At 34.8% G+C, this 21482-nt stretch overlaps 2 protein-coding genes across 4 annotated transcripts; both read right to left on the bottom strand.

Moving 5' to 3' along the window:
• Nucleotides 1-9473: 9473 nt before the first annotated feature.
• Nucleotides 9474-11967, bottom strand: LOC139844359 (protein BUD31 homolog 1-like). 3 transcript variants are annotated; one of them, XR_011757915.1, is made up of 5 exons: nt 11833-11967; nt 11278-11371; nt 10796-10983; nt 10032-10275; nt 9474-9608 (listed from the first exon to the last, which is right to left on the bottom strand). XR_011757915.1 is itself a non-coding variant. In XM_071834580.1 (4 exons), exons 2-4 carry the CDS (start codon nt 11369-11371, stop codon nt 10120-10122), a joined length of 438 nt encoding a protein of 145 aa, XP_071690681.1. In that variant the 5' UTR covers nt 11833-11967; the 3' UTR covers nt 9647-10119. The 3 variants fall into 3 exon arrangements, 2 of the variants coding, with proteins under 2 accessions (XP_071690681.1, XP_071690682.1); XM_071834580.1 differs by lacking the exon at nt 9474-9608 and having other exon boundaries at nt 9647-10275; XM_071834581.1 differs by lacking the exon at nt 9474-9608 and having other exon boundaries at nt 9647-10275; nt 11797-11931.
• A 1719-nt stretch (nt 11968-13686) lies between these two features.
• LOC139844358 (serine/threonine-protein kinase D6PKL1-like) lies at nt 13687-16752 on the bottom strand. Its single transcript, XM_071834579.1, has 2 exons — nt 15268-16752; nt 13687-14789 (listed from the first exon to the last, which is right to left on the bottom strand). The coding sequence occupies exons 1-2, from the start codon at nt 16722-16724 to the stop codon at nt 13940-13942; spliced, it is 2307 nt and encodes a 768-aa protein (XP_071690680.1). The 5' UTR covers nt 16725-16752; the 3' UTR covers nt 13687-13939.
• Between the last annotated feature and the right edge of the window lie 4730 nt (nt 16753-21482).

The raw sequence follows: 21482 nt of genomic DNA, 5'->3' as shown, positions 1-21482 counted from the left end.
TGACTAAACGCCTCATCAGCAGGGCTTTATTCCGAGCAGTCTTGGCCTGGTACATGTCCTCAAACTTTTTCCAGAGGACATATGCGTCTGTCTCTTGTGCAACATGGTGGAAGACACTATGATCAATCCATTGACAGATCTGACCAATAGTTTTTCGGTTTAATTTCTTCCAATCTATCTCTTTGGCAGAATCAGGGTTTATACCCTTCAATTCAATAGGATCAAACAAATTCTTACAGCTGAGGAGATCTTCCATCCGAGGTTTCTACAGCGTGTAGTTTTTGGCTGTGAGCATAATCATAGCTCCCGAAAATGATGTTGACTCTTCTATGGACATTATCACCTTACAAATAATTTTTCAACACAAACGGTGTTGAATTGTAGAAAACAGAGATCACCGTTACGTCCGGAACGGTTGAAAATGGTGGAATAAACACTTCGCGGCTTAAATTCCACTTAACGGGCAAAATTATAATTTTTATAAACTTCAGGAACCAAAAAATGAAATTCTGAAAATTTCAGGGACCAAATTGTAAAATTTCAGAATTGCTACAGTACTTCTACAATACTGCTATAGAAACGTGCTACAGTGCAGCCAGCTGCTACAGAGAATTGCTACAGGACTGCTACAGGACCTTTCTTCTCCGGCAAAAATTCCGGCACCGGTCGTCTTCTCCGGCGAGATTCCGGCGAGTTGACCAAACTTTGACCGCGTTTTCTGGGCTCGTTATAACTCCGTTTAAGTCACCGTTTTTTGCGTTGGACTCGGTTTGACGAGATGAATCCAATGGTACACTCAAAATTGAATTTTGAGAAAACTTCAAAAAACTCAAAACTCGACCAACGTCTCTAACCAAGCTCTTGATACCACGTGTTGGGAAGAGAGAATCGCCTGGACATTGGGAGATATAAATTTGAGAGAAAATAACTCTATTACTCACAAGAATAAATTACAGAGTATTACAAAACTCTTATAAAAATAAAACTCTTAAACTCACACACACTATCTAGGTTGTGATTACACTTCTCTGAGTGATTTTTGAGATGATTTACAATTGAAGTTTCAACCTCTATTTATACTAAAAATCTTATGGCGGTGAATGGTGTGAACGAGGAAGGTTGGCAGAAGTTGGCGGTGGTCATCGTGTTCAAGTTTGCCACTTCCATACGCGTTGTCAATGTCGGCAGCTTTGAACATCTAGATGACGGCTGGAAACCTTCAGAATATGGGTCAGTAAAACCTTCCCCGAAGTAATTTGGCTTTCAGAAAATAAATCCCACGAATATTTTAAGGGGAGGGACTTGAACTTGAGACCTCCCCACCCCCATCCCAATGCACAAGTGTAAATGGATGAACCACTGAACCACAAGGGTGAGTTCTTTTCTAGGGCATTTGATTGTTGTTTTTGAGTCTATTGTGTTTCGTCTTCGCTGCTTCAGTTGTATTTCCCTAGTTCTCATGTTTATCAAATCCCCGATTGTGTGTGTGTGTGTGTGTGGGGGTATATATATATATATATATATATATATATATATATATATATATATATATATATATATATATATATATATATAAAATTGGACCCCTTGAAAATTCTGTGCCCCGAACGGTCGATCGGGTTGCTCCCACCGAGCCTCCCTTGATTATGATTAATATATTTTATGTTTTATGACGTTAGACCTCTTAAAAATTAGTTACAATAAGCATATAAGTTATACCCTCAGTAATCAATAATTATTTCTTAAATCTCTCCTTGAGTTTTAATTAACTACTCCATATAGCGGGTGCGTGAATAGAAAATGAGAGAATTCAATGTTAAAATTACCGTTCAAAAATAAAATTGAGTAAACAAGCTAGATCGCATATATATGAGTAAAATATTTCTGCACAATTTGAGTAATTAGAACTGGAAAATTTATATTATTATATTATAATGGATTAAGGCTACTTAAGAGTTATATACTTTTTTTTTGTCTCAATGTCGACCATATACCTAAAAAAAATATTATTGTAGGCCATAAACTTTGAAAAAGTGTGTTAATGTAAACACACTTAACTTGTTAACCTGCTGTTAAGAGAACACGATGAACAAAAATTTTTAGAGTGAAATTTGATCAAATAGATCCTCAAAATTGATTGAAACACGATCCTTGAGCAACGATAAACAAATTTTGTGAAGATTTCGGATTCAAAACATCAACAAAATCGAGTTATGAGCTTTTTTTTTCTTCGAAAAATCGTTACTAAAATCGACCCTTTTCTCATATTTGGTTATGTTTTTATGAAATCCATCAATGGGTAATGATATACCGCAGCTAACTATAAATTTTGATGAGTTTTGGTCAAGCTTTGAGGTGTTTTCGATTTGCACCACCATAAACCGCCATGGACCACCATAGCTTCTGCTGATTTTGCTGTTGAAGATGAAGATTAAGATGACCAGTTTAGCAGGAAACCGATCACCTTTTGTTTACATTAGCACACTTTTCCAATGTATATAACCTACAGTAATATTTTTTGGGCATATGGCCGAGATCGGGGCAAAAAAAAATATATGACCCTTGAGTAGCCTTAACCCTATTATAATTATATCATTAGAGACTATGTCTTTACTGTTCACCTTTAGGAATAAAATTTATTTAGGAATAAAAAAAAAATTTATTTATTCCTAAATGGTATTTTCGTTTTTTTTACTATGTGCACCTTATCTTTGGAACAATCTACTTCATTTGTTATTCTTCAGTTCTTATCGTTCACCTTCCCTTTCTTTCCTTCACCATAACCGTCAACTTCATCTCCTCACCTAACTGAAAATGACGCCACATGGATTGGCGATATTCGCCATGCTTTGTTGCGATTACCGGTTTTTATGTCTTCGATTTCTTAATCGTCGTGGAGACGCTATTACCTACGACGTAATCGATGAACCATTGTTTGACTTTTGAAGCGATTGCTACCTGTTTAAATCAAAATACACTCATTAGTTACAAAACAATCCTATATTATACTTAGAGTTTTGTCACCCTATTTGTTGCTAATCGTTCGTGTATATTTGTTTCTGATTTTCGATGTATTGTACGACCAAACAGGTTAGGGCCCTTTGCTATTCCTCGATCTACTGTGGAAGTTAAAAACCTCGGCGTTGATATCTGCCCATCTAGGGTCTTTGATCCATTACGAAATTTGAACAACGTTTTTAATCGTAATGATATGAACTGTTGGGATGGTTTTTTTGTTATCGGCAATAATGAAAACAGAAGACAAAACAATATGGGGTAAAATAATATTGATCTCTCTCTAGTTTACAGATTACTATAACTAGAGGTGTGATCCCACTCTTTACTTTTACATTAATTTATACTTGAATGTAAAAGAAGCAAATTATCTCCATGATGCACACTATCTTCATGATCATGGGCACGTTTGGTGATGGAGGCCAATCTGGGAGTAACCAACGAATAACTCTTTGACCCTCTCTCTATTCCCTAATTTTTGGATAAGTGGTTGAGATTCACCTGGATCATGTCTCCCCTTCTCCGGCAAGGCACAACACCCTTTGACATCACCAAACTGGGGGGACTTGATGATACGCATAATGATCCGTCTCAAAAAGGCACACTATTAATAGCATTACGGCTAGAATGTTCTTGGCACGAAGCATCACGGGCGGGCAACGGCTTTCCGGCTCTACTTTAGTAACCCAATCAGAAGGTTACTCGCGTACGAGTCCGGAAAGAAGCGTATCGGACGAAGGCTGGCCGAGACGATTACATAAGACTTATCTTACTTAGACGAGTGCGCAGGCTACCGGTACCAGCTAATCGGGCACAAAAGCATTAAGGAACAGGGATCCATACCATCACGTAAAAAGGCTGCTGGACCGTGAATGTCGGGCACCCGATAACCTTTATAGGGTTAACCATAAACCGGTTATGATCTTTCCCGGCTGTAACATTACCGTGAAGAAACACTTGGAATAAACACTAGGCAAAACCTTCTTAACTCAACAAGACATCCATCCGTCACGACCTGGTCGGACCTACCTCACTCTCAGGACTACCCAAACTTCCCGATTTAGGTATCTTGGCCTAGCACAAAGATACCATCCCGGAACAAGCACGCTGTCCCGGAACAAGCACGCTGTCCCGGAATAAGTGCATTATTCCGGAACAGGCACTTCATCCCGGAATAAGTGCACTGTCCCAGAACGGGTACTTGATCCCGGAATAAACATGCAAACAAGCTGCACGCCACGTCAACCCACAAATCTAGAAAAGTTTGTTAGGATCAGCTCGTTATTCCCACGAAAGGGACAGGTGCCACGTCAGTCTTTGGGATTAGCAAAGTTTGTTATAACCATGAAAGGGACATGTGCCACGTCACCATTCCCTCATAACATCTATAAATACACGAACAAGATCATTCATTCAAAGAGACTGGATGCATTAATGTTACTCTGCCCAAATTAATTACGGTAACATTTCTCTAGCTGATAATACGACTCCGGTCAAGATTCCGGTCGCCATCTTAGTTAATCTTCATTAAGATATTAACTTACTCAATTCCAATCGAGTAAGGTTAATCTCATCGATTGTTTTACGCCCTTGAAATCCAAATTTCAAATCAGGGCTCGCACGATTATTGGAGTTAAAACATTCGATCCACGCTTTTTCCCCAAATCTAGCACCCAAACCCGAAATCCATTTCACCATTACGATTTTGGTTTGATCAGTGGACATGAGCTTGCAAATGAGGAAAACATCTTCTCTTGAGACTTTTGTCATTGATTCCAAAAGAGGTAAGTGCCGATTTTTGCTCCATGACAATCCACAACAAGCCAAACCCCAAATCTCATGTCTTCATACAATTTGTCTATGGATGGAAGCATCTAACCTCATTGGTAACTTGCAACAAGCCAAAAGTGACCATTTTAAATCTTATGAAGAATCTTTGGGAGTTACACTAATCATAAAAAGATAAACCATTACATTTCAAACCTCATATCCTATGTCTTCACCAACTTGTCTATTCTTTTATGGAAGTATCTAATCTCATTGGTTACCTTCAACAAGCCAAATGAGACTAATTTGAACCTTGCAAAGACTTTTTGAAAGTTGCACTAATTACTAAGATTAATCATACTTAAGCATGTAAGTAATGCTTAAAAGTTAATCAAGTGGAGCATATCTCTTTAGTTGGGACTTTAATGACCATCTTAAATATTACTTTTAATTTAAAAAGATAACTTTTGAAAAAGATCTCTTAGCCATACTTGTGTGCTTAACATTACTCACAAGCTAAAAGTGTCATTAAAATGTCATTAAGTGTGATTAATCAAGATTGGTGTTTTAGTGACCAAAACTCATTTAGATATGAAGGAGACAACTATTCTAAGCATGTTTAAATAAGTTTTGTAAAATTATAGATTCCCCGAAGTAGTCAAACAATTTTCGATCAAAAATCCGGACAGTGAAAACTGCGGTCGACCCACGTCTGACCGTGGAGTCGACCGTGCACCTTGTTTCGTAGTACCAACTACAGGGTATCCCACGGTCGGACCTGCGGTCGACCGTGGACCAGCCGTGCCCCTTCCAGTGTTTTTCAATTGACTCTTTTGACTTAACTATTTTGTGTATTGGTCGTTTGCTAGAGATTTTGTAGGCTTGTGAACTTGTGTTGTTCTATACGTTTTTAAGCACATAAAACGTGGTGTCATCATCAAAACAAAGTGGTTAACATTTGAATATTATCATTGGATCACTAACCAACAATGGTTTCTTTATGTTTTTCGTGCTATTATAATAATTGTTTAAACTGCTGTTTATAACGTATGTTCTGCATTTTTTTGTTTTGTTGATACTGTTATTGTTAACGAATGTTTGAGGTTATTCTTAATAAATTATTGTCTTCTTCATGGATGCATTTGTTTATTAGTCAATCAATGTGAGGACACTACAACCTAGATTTCTATGATTGTTTGATTTCCCGATCTTTTCGATTTTTAATGTCTATTTATGAATTCACGATAACATTAATTGAGCAACACATTTGTTTGATTTACTTTCTATTAGAATAGCGTCTGAAATATTGATTTATTGTACCAAATGCTTGTCAGTGTTTATTGTTTAGGGTGGCGGTCATTGCTTCTGTTGACTGCATCCGTTCGTCTTGAACAGCTTTGTTGTCGTCTTTAGACATCACGGTCTATCCGTGGAGTATGTATGTGGTCCTCTGACATGGTAGCATCTAGGGAAGGCAATGAGCGAGAAAAAACCAGTGACCCGCGGGTACCCGATCCGTGATGGGCCGGTAAAATCATAAAATCTTACCCGCGGGCACGGGTACGGGTAAAAAATTGTACCAGCCAACGGGTCACGGGCGGGTCGCGGGTACATACTACTCGTCGCGGATTTATACGTACAATTATCAATTTAAAGGGGATTTTACTTGTAATACAATAATGATTAAAAATATAATATTACATATAAGTAAAAAACTTGACTTTCACGTCATATTACAAATGTTTAATTGTACATATTGTTTATAATTAATAAAATTTACTAACTTTTCTAGAAAAAAATAACGAAGTTGTATATTATTATTAAACACGGGCTACCCGCAGGTCACGGGTATCCGCTAGGTCACGGGCATGGGCAAAAAAATTATACCCGCGGACGGGTAATGGGTCTCAACGATTAAAAATACAACCCGACGGGCGGGTCGCGGGTATATAGAACCCGTGCCCGTTGCCCATGGACGCCATCCCTAGTTGCATCTCTGTTTGTAGATGAGTGAAATAAATGTATGATGCTTCTCACAGCTCCCGTATGAGGTTTACATTAATAAGGTTAAAAAGAGGCCGTGACGATGAATATGTGGGATTTGGGTTGATCAATGAGAAAAAATCGGTCTAAATATAATATAATTATATTTTATTATTTAAATAATATATAGTGGGTCTGAGTTTTTTGAAGAATTATACCATCAATGATAATGATCAAGTTCTCATGAAAAGTTTGAAAAAGTGCTGAGGTGGCGGTCTATCTCAAGAAAATTAGTGATGGTTAAGAGTGGTTTTAGGTGGTTAACCAACTCTATCACATAATCTTTGCCATGTAAAACTATCATAAATAACAACCGATATTGATCATATTAGGTTCTTGGCCGTTTACTAAACAAAAGGTTGGTTACGATGATTTTAATTAGTGTATACTCCGTAGAATTTGATACTTAAAAAGTTTAACTTAAAGTTATGAAATTTTCTAATGACATTCTTTAGATTTATCATTAAAAAATAAATGTACGCATTAAATAGTGATACATTTGGAGTTACTTATTTTCATAGAGTGGTGGTTATCATAATATACAAATAGAATTAACATGTTTTAATTGCATAATGAGAACCCTAGAGTTGTTTGTAACCAACTGTATCACTAATAAGATTGATTCGAGATCATTTATAGAAAGTTCTTCAATCCATAATCACTTGAGAACTTGAGATACACACCGACTACAGAGCTACGACTTGTTGGACCATAAGATTAACTGATTAACATTATCACCAAAAATTTGTCGATCTTCCTTTCATTTTCATGTCCACATTGATGTACTTCACAACTTCACGCGATTCAATACATAAAATGATTATCATGCGCACATGATTATTTTTCTTATAAAATGGTTAACATAAACTGTTATATATAGACATATTGTTAAGTTATATAAAGTATTTTTCTTTATTTAGTGATCGCAACTCATGAACCACCAAAACAACAGTAATAGTGGAGGTCTCGTTCGTTCACCTAAAGTGGCAACCAATATTTTTATTGTCTTTATGGGATAAAGCCTTAATTCTGATCCATATCTTCACTCACAAGTAAACATTTTTTTCTTTCTTTTTATTATCATCATTCATTCTTTTTGTAAAAAGAAAACAAGTAATTTTGTTTACTTGTTTACAAGTAATTTTTACTAACCAAGCCGATTGAGTCAACATTATAATTTACGGACTAATCTATGCGGTTATATGGTTTAATAAAGATATATAGACATGTAAATTTCGATATAATCGCGAGATAAAATGAATTTCACGGGACGTAATTATATTTTTCACTACTTGAGTAGTATGGGGGTGAGATCCACCTTGGTATACTGCCAACCAAGATTCGATTCTCAGGGAGTTTCCAACCTTTGAAGGTACTGCCAACATCAATCCAATTTGAGAAGGTCTTTGGGGGTTTTCCCAACCTTCGATGGTACTGCCAATATCGTCGCGAATTAAGTTTCCTCCTAACGCGTGAGTAGGTGACAAATGAGAGCATTGACAAATGAGAGCATTCGATGTTGATATCGCCGTTAATTTTTTTTTTTTTTTAGTAGAATTTATCTTTCTGTTTTTAGTCTTGTGTTCAAATTTGTACATCATCCCATTTAGTTGGTATTTTTGTATATTATAAGTTGTACATTGATCACTTGGATCAGGTTGAACAAATAGCCCATTTAAACCTTTGAAATATTTAAACAAAGCTCATCTATCTTGGGCTAATGTAACGTTTAAATGAAAGACAATACCCATGAATGGTCAAATAATGTGACATTGATCACCTTTGGATCAGGTTGAACAAATAGCCCATTTAAACCTTTGAAATATTTAAACCAAGCTCGTATATCTTGGGCTAATGTAACGTTTAAATGAGAGACAATACCCATGAATGGTCAAATAATGTGACAATATTGTTGTAAATTAGATGTAAAGCTGAGTCAAGTAGGACACCAGATGATCTTGAAATCATCTAAGAAATGGAGAAGGTCCGAACCGAAACTAACTCTAAGGTCCCGTTTGGTTCAAGGAATCTCAAGGGAATTTGATGGAATTAAAATTGAATTCCTTATACTGATCCGTTTGGTTGACATATTTTGATAAAAATTATATTCCTTAAAATCTTGAGATTCCTTCATTTACTGAATATTCATTCCTTCAAAATATTGATTGATTTGAATTCTCCAACATTTAATATTCAAAAACTCAAAACCACCTCAAATATTTATGTTTATATTATACATACATTTCGACTCGCGTTATCGGCGCGCGTTTTCGGTGTGCGTTATCGGTGCGCGTTATCGATTCACGAATCTCAAAACTTCAATTGGAAACATGAGTTCGAAAATGAGAATTGGTGACGTAAAATTTTTTGTATAACCTTTTAGTTATTTTATAAAATGGAATTCAATCATTTCATGTCAACAAAAAACACTTTTTTTCAAATTCCATGAAATTTATCAATTCCAGTTCCTTTGAATTTCAATTCCATTGACACATTTCATTCCTTCAAAAAATATTTTTTCAACCAAACGGGGCCTAAGAAGTAGAGGAGGGAAATCCAGAATAGCCACAATCAAAGTGTAAAACTTTCTTTCAAAAACTAACTTAAAACTAACTTAAAGAAGAATGGAACATTATTATAATTATAAACCACCAACCGATCCCATAACTTGGTCAATACAGCATTGTTACAACAACCTAATTAACATATAGTAACGAATATGATCACAAGTTCACAAAACAAAGCATCCATGACCCATGCTCGAAACAGCCAACTCTATTCACCTACACAAAACGCAACGCAGAGAAGTAGCTTAGTCGCTTAGCTCGGACATGCAACAACATTCTATTCACATTATCACATACGCAAGATTCACTTGTTTACTTGTTAGCCCAGCAACTCTTAAGAAGATATATTAACATAAAAAGAATATGATCACAATACAAAGCATCAACGAGTAAATGACCCACGCCCAACAACTCTTAACTGGTACCGAAGCTATATACGAACAAGCTACTTGTAGGAAAGAAAAATGGAAAACAAAACGATAAATAGAAAGGAAAGGAAAGGAAGAAATAAACAATCCACTAATTAACAGTTAAATAGCAAAAAAAAAAAAAAACGTTCATTAATCCAGCTTAGGTAAAACATGAAGAAGCAAATGAAGAGTACATAGCAATATAGAATTGTTCATATGCAATAAATACCTGACTACAAAATACAAGTTTGCAAATTGCTAAAGCAGGAGCAAGAAGATTAGGGTTACTTGATGGATATTCAATTTGGTACACGTGATCAATCGCCACTAGCACAGCCCTTGCAACCACAATGTACACACTCTATTACACTTTCCTCTCTAAGGTGCTTGGGCACTCGACAAACACACGTTGTCTGAAAGTTGTGATCACGTGGTTGCATGCATCTTAAACAGCAAAGTTGTTCATATCCAGGCTGAAATTAAATCGTCAACCATCAGAACACATGGTCAAATGTATGTTAACAAACACATCTGTTCACGATAAGTAGAGGTGGAAAAAATCCGGTTATGTAATAAGAGGCAGTTTATGTATAGTGCACAATTATAGAATTCCAATAATGATCTAGTTTTTGTCAATAAACTGCCAAGTATCAAAAAGCTGCACATCGGAAGACTTTCAGCTCTTTTGACCTGTTTGACCCATGACCCATTTAACATATTTACTATCTTTTACTCACCCGACAAATTACTACCTCAGTTACAAAAACATAGTCCTGATTTCATCCATGCACAAGCAAAAAGGTTAAAATTGCCACCTATATAAGCTATATACTTCATTCGTTCAACAACACCTAGTGAGATACTATAATTATACAAATATAACATTATCAAAGACTGGAGGCAAAATAAAGATTTTCTGAAAGCAGGGTATAATGCATGAAGTCATGAAATGTCAAGAATACCTAAATAATAATAAATAAATAAAAAACTTACCTTCTTCCATTTGGCGATGAGATTACGGTCAGCATACCCTTGATCCAAGCAGAATTCATACAATTCTGGAGAAATTTCATTCCTGCGGTGGTACAGATCAAAGACATATCGACTCTGCTGGTGTGCAATTTTGAATATTGGCCACAGGGCCTCACATTTTCGCTTGCCATCATGTGAATCATTCTCAGCTGTGTAATTAAAAAAGAGAATATAAGCACTCAATCTATCTAGTTTATCCTTTTAATTTTAATAATCCATATAACACTATTAACCATCACAATATAATATACATTCGAGCATATTTTTATGTTGATCCAATCAAACACCAACCTATCTTTTTTTAACTGTTCTCATATTACAATGACCATATCAGAAATACGAGAATACTACATTACTATTCATACCATTTCCATTTTAAAACTTGTGATAAATATATAGCAGTTTTATATTCAATGTGACATCAAATATTTAAACATACAAACCTTCTCTCATCTTTGCCTGCAATTCACGAAGAGTAGGTTCTACGAGTTCCCAGCCCTCCGGGTATTTGACGCGATTCGTCTTCACTTTCGGCATCTTTCGGATAATCACAATTAAAAAAATAACATAAATTAAAACTATAACCTAAAAGGTATATCAAAGCAGCTTATCTACTTAGGGTTTGTACTTTTCAGCATTGACAAAAAAATAAAACAGAAAGGTTATAATTTAGATGTTAGGAATAAAAAATTTATTATCTAAAAATGTAGCAAAAAACTTAATCCACGGTTAATTAACGAAGGTAAAACAACTTAAGGTTTCCGAGTTCAAAATTAGGGTTTTCAGCAATCTAATTTTAAATTAAGCGGAAACAGTAACAAAAAACTGAGATTAAGATAGCTAGGATCTAATACACAGACGTTAATAATAACAAAATAATATATTAAAATAATTATTGATCAACGTTTGATTGATGCATTAGTAGTTAAAAATTTTGGAAGTATAAAGAGGTTAAGAATTACTGTGGAGAGAAATTGCAGGAAGCAGAGATAAAGAACCTGAACCGGAGTAGGTGTCGCCGGAGCTGCGATAGTGGCCGTTCCGACAAGTAGAGACACCGGAGATGTTAACGGCTAATGCTAACAAGATCGGAGCTGCTGGAGAGTGTACAGAACGACAGTTAGTTACGTAGTATTTTTTACTCCGTATTTCATAACCTCATTTTGATACGGATCGTATTAACGGGCTGACCCATCTTGCCCAACCAAGACCCGTTTTTAATGATGTTGAGTTTCTACCAAAATGTTACAGTACGAAAATTATACCATCAAAATTCATAAATCCATTACATATTTACATTAACAATTTTTTTCTATAACTACCTAACGAAAAATATTTTTTTAGCGACAGTTCAGCATCACCCAAAATAAAATTAATCACATTCGCGATTATTTATCACACGATACACATGAGCCAATGAGTAAACTTATAAACTCAATTAAAAGCTCGTTGGTACCTAACATATGATTTTAATAGTGAAAATATCAATTCACTTCCTTTATAGTCTATATCTCAATCTTTATTGTTTTATTACTGTCAAGAAGTACTTATACTAATTTAGTATCAACTAGTTTTCGAACCCTCGCTTCGCGCCGGGGGTTCGGTTATCAATGTATTTTATTGCGTTTAGTTTGTAAAATTATTTTGTGGCTAACGATGATGTCGTTGAACCGCAACCCGAGTCGAACTAAAAGGTATAACCCTTGAAAGATTTAAATGTTATTTTAAATTAACAATATATGTGCATCTCCGCGTTTCGCTATTAAATTGTCGACTTTTAAAAATCTAACGCAAAATCAACGTGTATGAAAAGTAACCCAAATATTTAGCGTTTTTTAAAAAAGCGTCCGTATTGGGTATAGTTAGTCACATTGTGTTCCTAAAATTATTTCGAGTTTAACGATGGTGTCGGAAAAATTTAACTCGTTGCAAGCGAGAAAATATGACTCGTTGAATATTTGGGTGGATTTGAATTTTTGACAAAAGTTTGGGGGGCTTTGGTGAAATGAAATTTAGTTAAAATTTAAGGGAAAAAAAAGGTGAAAAGTCAAAAATACCCCTAATTACTATTCATAACTTTTGTCTATCAGGTATATGTATAATATTTATGTATATGTATAATATTTATATATTTAATATTTATAATATAAAATGGTTTTTCATTGGATTCTCTTATTTTATGCATACAGAATACATATGTGGCAGTGCTAGCCTCTTTGTTTTTTCAGTAGTTTGGGATTGTTATTTTATTCCTGATCTTGTTGTATGTTGGTTGTGTTTCTAGTTAATATAAACTATTTTCTTTGCCACAAAAAAATGTACACGTACATTAAAGGGGTGTTTGGATTTGCGTTTTGAAAATTGATTATGCGATTTAAATAATCATAATCAAATAATCAGTTGTAGCAAAACGTATTTATTATTAGTGGTGTTTGGATTTGATTATGCTGCTTTATAACGTAATAATCTAATAATCAACCTCTTAAGTGTTTGTCAAATCAGATTATTTGGTAAATTAAAAGTTATTAGGGGGAAAAATCAAAAGAAAAAGAAAGAACTTTTTCATTTTTCACGTTTTGAGATCTTCAAATCCAATTAATTGATTCTAAACTTTAGTTTGCCAAACACTATTTTTTAATTATTTACGTTTTGAAAACGTGATAATCAAATAATCACATTCAAAACGCAAATGAACAGGTGGAAATGGTCGAATTTGACCACTGAAAATAAGCAAGCAAATAATGCTCAACTAAAACAACAACAACAACAACAACAAATAATGCTCAACTGAAAATGACCCAAAAACTCTCAAACACATCCTGCAAATATTTCGAAATTTCATTAATAACCAATAACTTGTACAACTGCCCCGATTAAACATTCCAAAACTCGGGCCACGAACTACTCATATTTCTCCTATCAACATTCAAGCCACATCACCAATGCGGCCGAATACAGCCACCATCTTCATCTTCCACATCCAGATCTTCAATTGCCACCACCATTAGCTGAAAAACAGCATCTTTAATATTGCTCGTTTTTGGGCCGATGGCTTATTCGATTTGCTATACACCAAAGAGATAAATATAAATATCGTCGATTTTACTAAAATAACTCGAACTCCACGTGTCCATCAGAAGCCTCGGTGTAATCCAAATACTTCTTAGCTTTCTCTAATGACGCAGCTTTCGAAAGAGTGACATCATACGGTTCAGGCAATTCAGGTGGAGATGCACATCGTATCAACGCCCAATTCAACCCATCGAAAAACGGATGTTGTTTGATTTCAGCCGCCCCTCTCCTTGAACCCAAACGGCTTTCAGGCTCTTTAACTAACAACGATTTAATCAAATCCCGAGCGTGAAAACTGACGAGGGGCGTTTCAGGAAACCTAAGGCTTTCCAAAACTACATTAGCTAACGTCTCATCGTTTCCTGGACCTTTAAAAGGTGTTTTCCCGTATAAAAGCTCGTAAAGAAACACGCCAAAAGTCCACCAATCGACTGCACTACCGTGCCCTACTCCTTTGATGATCTCCGGAGCTAAATACTCGTGGGTCCCAACAAATGAATTGGACCGCGCTTCTGTTGGTTCAGCCACAAGTTGTGGTAATGAGCGGTTTAGTATGGCTAGGTTGAGTTTTGCTTTCCTGCTTTTTGGAGCGGGTAAGATTCGGGGTCTGAAGCAAGAGACTTGACAGGAGGGTTTGATACAGAACGGGTCTATGCAGTTGGAACCAGCACATGGTCCAGACATTCTAGGTGGCTCATGTGCGCCTGTTGAAGGTGAATGCAAGAGAATTGGGTTCACTGAACAACGAAGTGAAAGGTCAAAATCAGTGACCATTATGTGACCATCTTCTCGAACTAGAATGTTTTCGGGTTTTAAGTCTCGGTAGACAATGCCAAGCATATGCAAGTATTCCAGTGCAAGAAGAACTTCCGCAACATAAAATCTGCGTACACGAATTGTACTGGTTAGTTAAATCTTAAAAATATAAATAAATATAAGTTTCTTTAAATGTCTATTTTTCAAATGTTCATAAATTCATTGGAACAAGTTTGGGTCCAGGTTGGACCTGAAAACTTTATCCCGAAGTATTGCAAATATGTTTCAAACTTATGTTATTACAAAAACAATCTAGCTCGTTCAATAACATGATTTAGAAAGGTTTATGAGAAAGAAATCTACACTACGTGAATTTTGAGACCTGTTTGGCCCATTTGACCCATTTCCTTTGAGCTACTTTTCCCTTTCACACATTAGGGATAAATATGACAAGATTTGAAAGGGTTTATAAGTAGGAAATCTACGCTACGTGAATTTTGAACCGTTTGGCCCATTTCCTTTAACCTAGTTTCCTTTCACCCAATAGTGATAAATAAACCAAACAATACATACTTTATAAATAAATGGGAAGTTTTTGACTTTACCGAGCTGCTTGTTCATGAAAAAATCGGGCAGGTTGCTTCTGTCTAAGAACATGCAGATCACCACCTGGGCAATATTCCATAACGAGACAAGATAAGTTCTCGGATACAAAATGAGCATAAAGTGTCGGGAGAAATGGATGATCCAACATGCTCAAAATCTCCCTTTCCATATGGGCTCTCGGCATCTTTTGCCGCCTTTCTAAAAACTCGTTATCCATGACTTTGATAGCAAACGGGAAATTTGTGCCAACCAATTCAGCAAGATAAACAGTACCAATATCTCCACAACCAAGCTTCTTCAACAGATTAAAATGTTTCAAACCAAGAAACCCGTATTGGTTCATCGTATGATTAATCGCTTGCCATCTGATGTCTTTCGACATATGGGGCCGGTTGATAACAATGCACCCGCTGAGATTTCTCTCTTCGCTAATACTCGTACTACTACTGTATTCACAAATACTGCTGCTATTTGAACTTTGAGTGAACTCCCCTTTATCTCCATATTTAGAGTTCTTATTGTGTAATAAGGATATGGTTTTACCATAGCTAGTCAAAGTGTTGACTTTTCTTTGACTACCCTTATCTTTACTAGAAACAGGTGATGCAATGTCTTTATCGGGCTCGTCTTTTGCATCTTTTATAGCACAGTGGCATTTTTGACAAATTGGATGACTCGTATCCGGACCCGATTTAGCATTCGCTGGAACAGATGCTGTAGTCAACTCTTGTCTTGACTTTTTCTTCACGATATTCTTGGTCCGAATTACTGTCTTGATAGCACGAGGGGATGTTCTCATTGACCTTCCTCTATAACGAGACTTTGCGGTTGACTTTGTTGGTGTAGTATTATTCTTATGATCACGATTATTTACTACAACAACTTCAGAATTAACCGACTCCAATGAACCTTCTGGATGAATACCCGTAGGTGTCGAAGGTATAGATATATCCTTCTTCTCTTGCACTATTTCGTTTGACCATTGACTTTCAGACTCTGGAGAAAGTAAAATCTCCTTTAGCTGAACTGGGGGTCCCACGTTCTTTATTGACTTCTCAATATACATTCTAGGGGTTGACTGTGCGCTACTGCTATAAGGCATCGATGACCTTCGTATAGCAGCCATTTCTGAAGCTTGAGCGATGCATAATCCTCTTAAAGCTTTCTTTATAGACACAGAATCAGAAGACCCGATTCCAGATGAAGATGATAAACTCATCCTCATTGGTTTTTTGGACGGGTTTTTCCTTGGTGTGGCCCCACCTGTATCATCCGAGCAACTTGAACCATTAAACGACGTTCTGATATTAATCGCTTCAAATAGTTTATTGATATCATCTTCCATATATCTACTGCACCCAACAGGTGGTTTTTTCGCTTTGTCATCTAAAGCATCACTGAAATTAGGTTCATCTTTCAGCTCAACAATCTCATGAGTACCATACAACGAACCCATCTATAATTAAAATTTCCTCTACTCAATAATTATATAACCGTATTAAAATTTCACATGCCTCAGGTCTGAACATAACCTTATTATCTTTTCGGCATAAAAGAAGTGGGTAATGAATCCTGCAAGGGGACCAATGCAAAGAAAAATTAGTCAGATCACCTTTTTAGTCCTCTATCATCATCATAATTGCAAAAAAGAATACTAGCACAGCTCAAAAGTTTACTTGATGATTGTATCAATGGACCAAACATACTACAGTTATAATTGAACTAACATCGTACCATATTCAGTTCTTAAAAGCTAACAAAACATGACCATTCACATTTTTTAATATATATTCAAATAACCCTTTATGACTTCAGCAGTTCAGCTTAATTGCATTGCAGGTAAGCCGATTAAGCACTATAAAGTCACAACTCGTGCAACCACTTCACGTCTTTTAACACTATTAGAACTAACAAGCAAGACAAAATTTGACATCATGAGTCACTCCAACAGTATATGTAGCACTTAAATACTACACTTTTCAAATGATTATTACTACATTGTAACTTAGAATCACAATCGATTGCATCTAAGTATAACGATCAGGTGTGTTTGGCAAGGGGCTTTTGAGGGCTTTTAAGGACTTGAGTTTCTACTTTAAATAAGCCCCAACCCATAAGCTTCGTTTGGTAACAAATCCAAAATGTGACTTTAAAAAAAAAAAAAAAAAAAGATTTGTGATGTACCACAAACTCCAACTCGAGTCACTGCTTCAGCCCGTCGTTGCAAACACACCCGCAATTAACTAACCCGATCCCAAACCCTGTTCATTCTAACAGCTATGAACTACCTACCAGATTCAGCTACAAATTTACAAATTAACCAGATTTAAATCACTATCATTACATCTATCTATTCCAAATCATATAATAATATAGTTCATAACAGATAGCAACATATCATTCTTTATACTAAAAGCAAATTCAGATCATTAATCAATATGCACACAATCAAACTAAATACTCAGTATATTATTCAATTCACAACATTTATCACAATATTAAAATCACATAAATCAAAACCATTATAAATCACCTATAAGCATTGAATCATTCAAACTCAAAACTAAAATACTTCACACATATTTGCATTAAAAAATTAAAACTTACAGCAGATTGAATTAATTAAACGGATAAGATAAGATGCAGTATATACATATATCTGTACGTAATGTATATGTATATGTATTGGGAATAAGAAAACGGAGAAATCGATGAGGGAACAAATTTTAAGGCAAAATAAGAACATATATAAACTTACAAGAATATATTAATATGAAGAAAATGAAATGTGAAGGTAATTAGAGATCTAGGGTTTATTAAGAAAATAGGAATCCTAATTGTGTAAGTGTCTGTGTACAGAGAATCTTGTGGATGGAGATAAATGAAAGGGCACATATGCATATGATAAATATAAATATATGTATGAGTATATATTTTTTTTTTGTTTATTTTTTTAAAAATTTAAATTTATTACTAACGACAGTATCAGAATTAGAGCTGATGGCCCCTCAATGTCTTTGTATCTGGATCTCTATTTCTCTATCATGGGTCCCACTTAGTAGGGATAGTATTTTGATTTGATAGTTATGTGTTTGTTTAAATTTATATAAAATTTAAAATGTACTGTAAGTAAATAAATACATAAATAAAAGTGACTAAAATTTTTTAAAAGGTTGGTTTTAATTGGGTGTTATTTGCATTAATTTGTTAATCCTTAAAATCTGTCTGTTCAGTTTTGGAATGAGACGTTACAGTCTTATTTTTCATATAGATAACTTTTTGAACATTTTTTGTTAAACTAAATTTAAGCTTTAATATTACAGATGTAAAACTAGCTTAAGACCCGCGAATTCACGAGTTTCGTCAATAAAATTATCAAATATCATAAATTATGTATTAGTTCAAGTAAAAAATCGACACAAGTTATGTATAATAAATAAATGAAAGGAGAGAATGTAGTTAAACAAAATATCATATATATAAATTAAGTATAATACAAACATTAATAAGTAAAGTTCAACTGAGTAAAAAAATATAATTTGTAACACCTATAAAAGTGAGTTACATTAGTTAAACCTTTCTATTTTATCATTCCATTTCTCTTTAAACTTAGCGACCAACATCACAATCAAATTATACATTTGACTGTTTAATGACCTAAGGTTTGTCCTAGAAACCCCGCTTAAAGACTAACCATTTGACTAACTTATTTAACATTTTTATGTATGAATTTTTTTTAAACAAACCTTAAATTTCCCGTTTCCTTCAAGCAACGATGCCACAACTTCCTCACCTGCAGGAGCACTTTTTATCTTTCCCTTTTTCCAACATGTTGTTATTGCTTTAATAGAGCTACAACACCAAAAGTAATGATCTTGTAGAACGGTTACAGAACTTATATACCAAGAGTAGAGGTGAAAATTTCAACCCGTTTACTTTATTGGATCAATATGGGTTACGTTTGATCTCTAATGTGTCAAACGAACTATAATAGCAATAGCTTAAAGGTAGCGAATTTACCCAAAGGACATCATGTAATTTAATGCATAAAACACCTTAAATTATGTTACGATTAGAATTTCTGTAAGTAATATAGAACTAAAGTAACTTTCATAATTATCTTACACAAGCCAAGTATTTATAAAATGTCCAATAACTTCAGACAAAATTAGTCTAGGTAAATGTGACGCAACCCACATAAAGAACTGCCATTCTGACCCAAACCTGCTTGACCACCTTTCCAAATATAACACGCTGTAAACCAAATGGATGTAGCCACCTTTCCAAATACAACTAAGATAATATGCAACCAACACACCTATGTAACAGTCATGAAATCAAACGCAATCAAACAAACAAATAGGTAAAAATGTTCTTACATATGATGTGGATACGATATCTCAGTAGTCAGATTTTACACTACAACTCCTTGGTTTTAATGACCTAAGTATTTTGATAAGCGTTTTCACATTGATCGTTGCTAAAACAGACACAATGGTAATCAAGTACTAAAAAAACACCCTTCTTGTAGTCAGGTTATCTAACATTTAGCCCAAATGGGTCACCATTTTCCACTGAGCAACCAACTATAGATAACACACATACATACCTATATATGAGGCTTTGTCAATATTTATCTAAATATAAATTGCATTTTTGTCCACCTGAAATGTAATAACACGTGCATTAAAAACCATTTGACTATTAACTAAAGCCACTTAAACACAAATTCATACCTTTTTTTTTTACTTGTAGCTGCTTCTTTTGTTTACCCATTCGAAGAAAAGTACAACGTAAATTGATCAATTGTGAGAATCATTCCCCTTTGTAGTTGGCATCTTTTTATTTGATGACCCATTTGAAATACACTACAACGCAAACTGGTCAATTGTGGGTTGAAGTTTTCACCTCACGTCAGTCAACCACGGAATGCAGACAGATAAATCACTTGAAACAACATCTATTGTCTAAAAAATAAAACCTGAAGTTACCTTCAAACAAGTGAAAAACTGGGAAAAAAATTGCACGAACATCATACACAATAAGCAAACATTACCTTAGATACACTACGCCGCAAACGTGAATTAAACCAATTTGTTGTTATCAACAAATAAAAATTGTCCGACAACCAACTTTTTGCTCAGTGATAAGGCACCAAAACACACATGATTAACTCGGAAAGTAATCAAACAGATTTTCATAAAGATAATACACATATTAGTTGAAAACAATCAGCTATAGAACATTAAGAAACACAATCATTAACCGAAAAGATCACCAAAAATTTCATAAAATAGCCTAATGTAGGTACCTTTTCCATCATCTAAAGCAAAAAAATAGCTCTAAAAGTAACCTACATTCCCTTCTTTACCTGTAGCCAAAACAGAGAAAAATAAAAAAAAATTAGCCCCAAATAAAGACAATAAGTACTTCAATTTTATGATATATTAACAGTGTTAGAAATACATCAATTTCACTGAGCTCGAGATCAAAGAGTTTGGAGATGATATTCATACTACTAAGTGCAATACTAAAAAATAAAAATGATAAATGCAAATAAATGGATAGTTTAAAATGTACATAACCAAAAACCCACATAGCTGAATACTATTGGGTATAACGAAAGAAAAATAGAAACAGATAACCCTAGAACAAAGATATCACATTACGAGTAATATTACCTAATCCACCTCCCGAAAAAAGATCGCCTATTATGGAGATGAAATATTCAAAAAATTTAAAAGATGAAAATCGTATATGTAACAGCCTAGCTTCGGGCCTAGTGGCAATGACTTATTTATCCTTCTGTGCTAAATAGCGATTTTAATAATTATGTGTGATGGCCCAGTCAAGTACCCTTAACGGCTCCGTCACTTGGTCCCACAGCTTGATCGAACTTTAAATGAATTTATTAAACAACATTGCATTCTTTATTCAAAAAGTTTACCAAAAAGGAAATCTACCAAAATATATAGTTTAAACAAACCCAACATATTAAAATAACCAAAGTTGACATAAAACATTGTCAACCAAATACCCACAATTTAATAATTCCAAAGAGAATGCAAAGTTTTAATGTTTAATAAAAATCTGCCCAAATGCATGCAGACACTCTAACACAGCAGAAGCCCAAATAATCAAGTACCTGTGAAAACATGCGAGTAAACTGTCAACAAAAATGTTGAGTGAATTATAGGTTTAAATAAACGTATAA

This window comes from Rutidosis leptorrhynchoides, chromosome 4 (assembly GCF_046630445.1).
Source record: "Rutidosis leptorrhynchoides isolate AG116_Rl617_1_P2 chromosome 4, CSIRO_AGI_Rlap_v1, whole genome shotgun sequence".
Classification (NCBI taxonomy): domain Eukaryota; kingdom Viridiplantae; phylum Streptophyta; class Magnoliopsida; order Asterales; family Asteraceae; genus Rutidosis; species Rutidosis leptorrhynchoides.
The sequence above is the reverse complement of the archived record's forward strand: the minus strand, read 5'-3'. Positions and strand labels throughout refer to the sequence as shown.

What these genes read in the sequence shown, in the direction of transcription:
- LOC139844359 (XM_071834580.1), bottom strand. Translation starts at nt 11,371, where the DNA reads ATGCCGAAAGTGAAGACGAATCGCGTCAAATACCCGGAGGGCTGGGAA. An exon ending in GCAGGCAAAGATGAGAGAAG is followed by an intron (nt 10,984 to 11,277) that starts GTTTGTATGTTT and finishes TTAATTACACAG; the next exon opens with CTGAGAATGATTCACATGAT. An exon ending in TCATCGCCAAATGGAAGAAG is followed by an intron (nt 10,276 to 10,795) that starts GTAAGTTTTTTA and finishes ATTTAATTTCAG; the next exon opens with CCTGGATATGAACAACTTTG.
- LOC139844358 (XM_071834579.1), bottom strand. Translation starts at nt 16,724, where the DNA reads ATGGGTTCGTTGTATGGTACTCATGAGATTGTTGAGCTGAAAGATGAA. An exon ending in TTTCATGAACAAGCAGCTCG is followed by an intron (nt 14,790 to 15,267) that starts GTAAAGTCAAAA and finishes TCGTGTACGCAG; the next exon opens with ATTTTATGTTGCGGAAGTTC.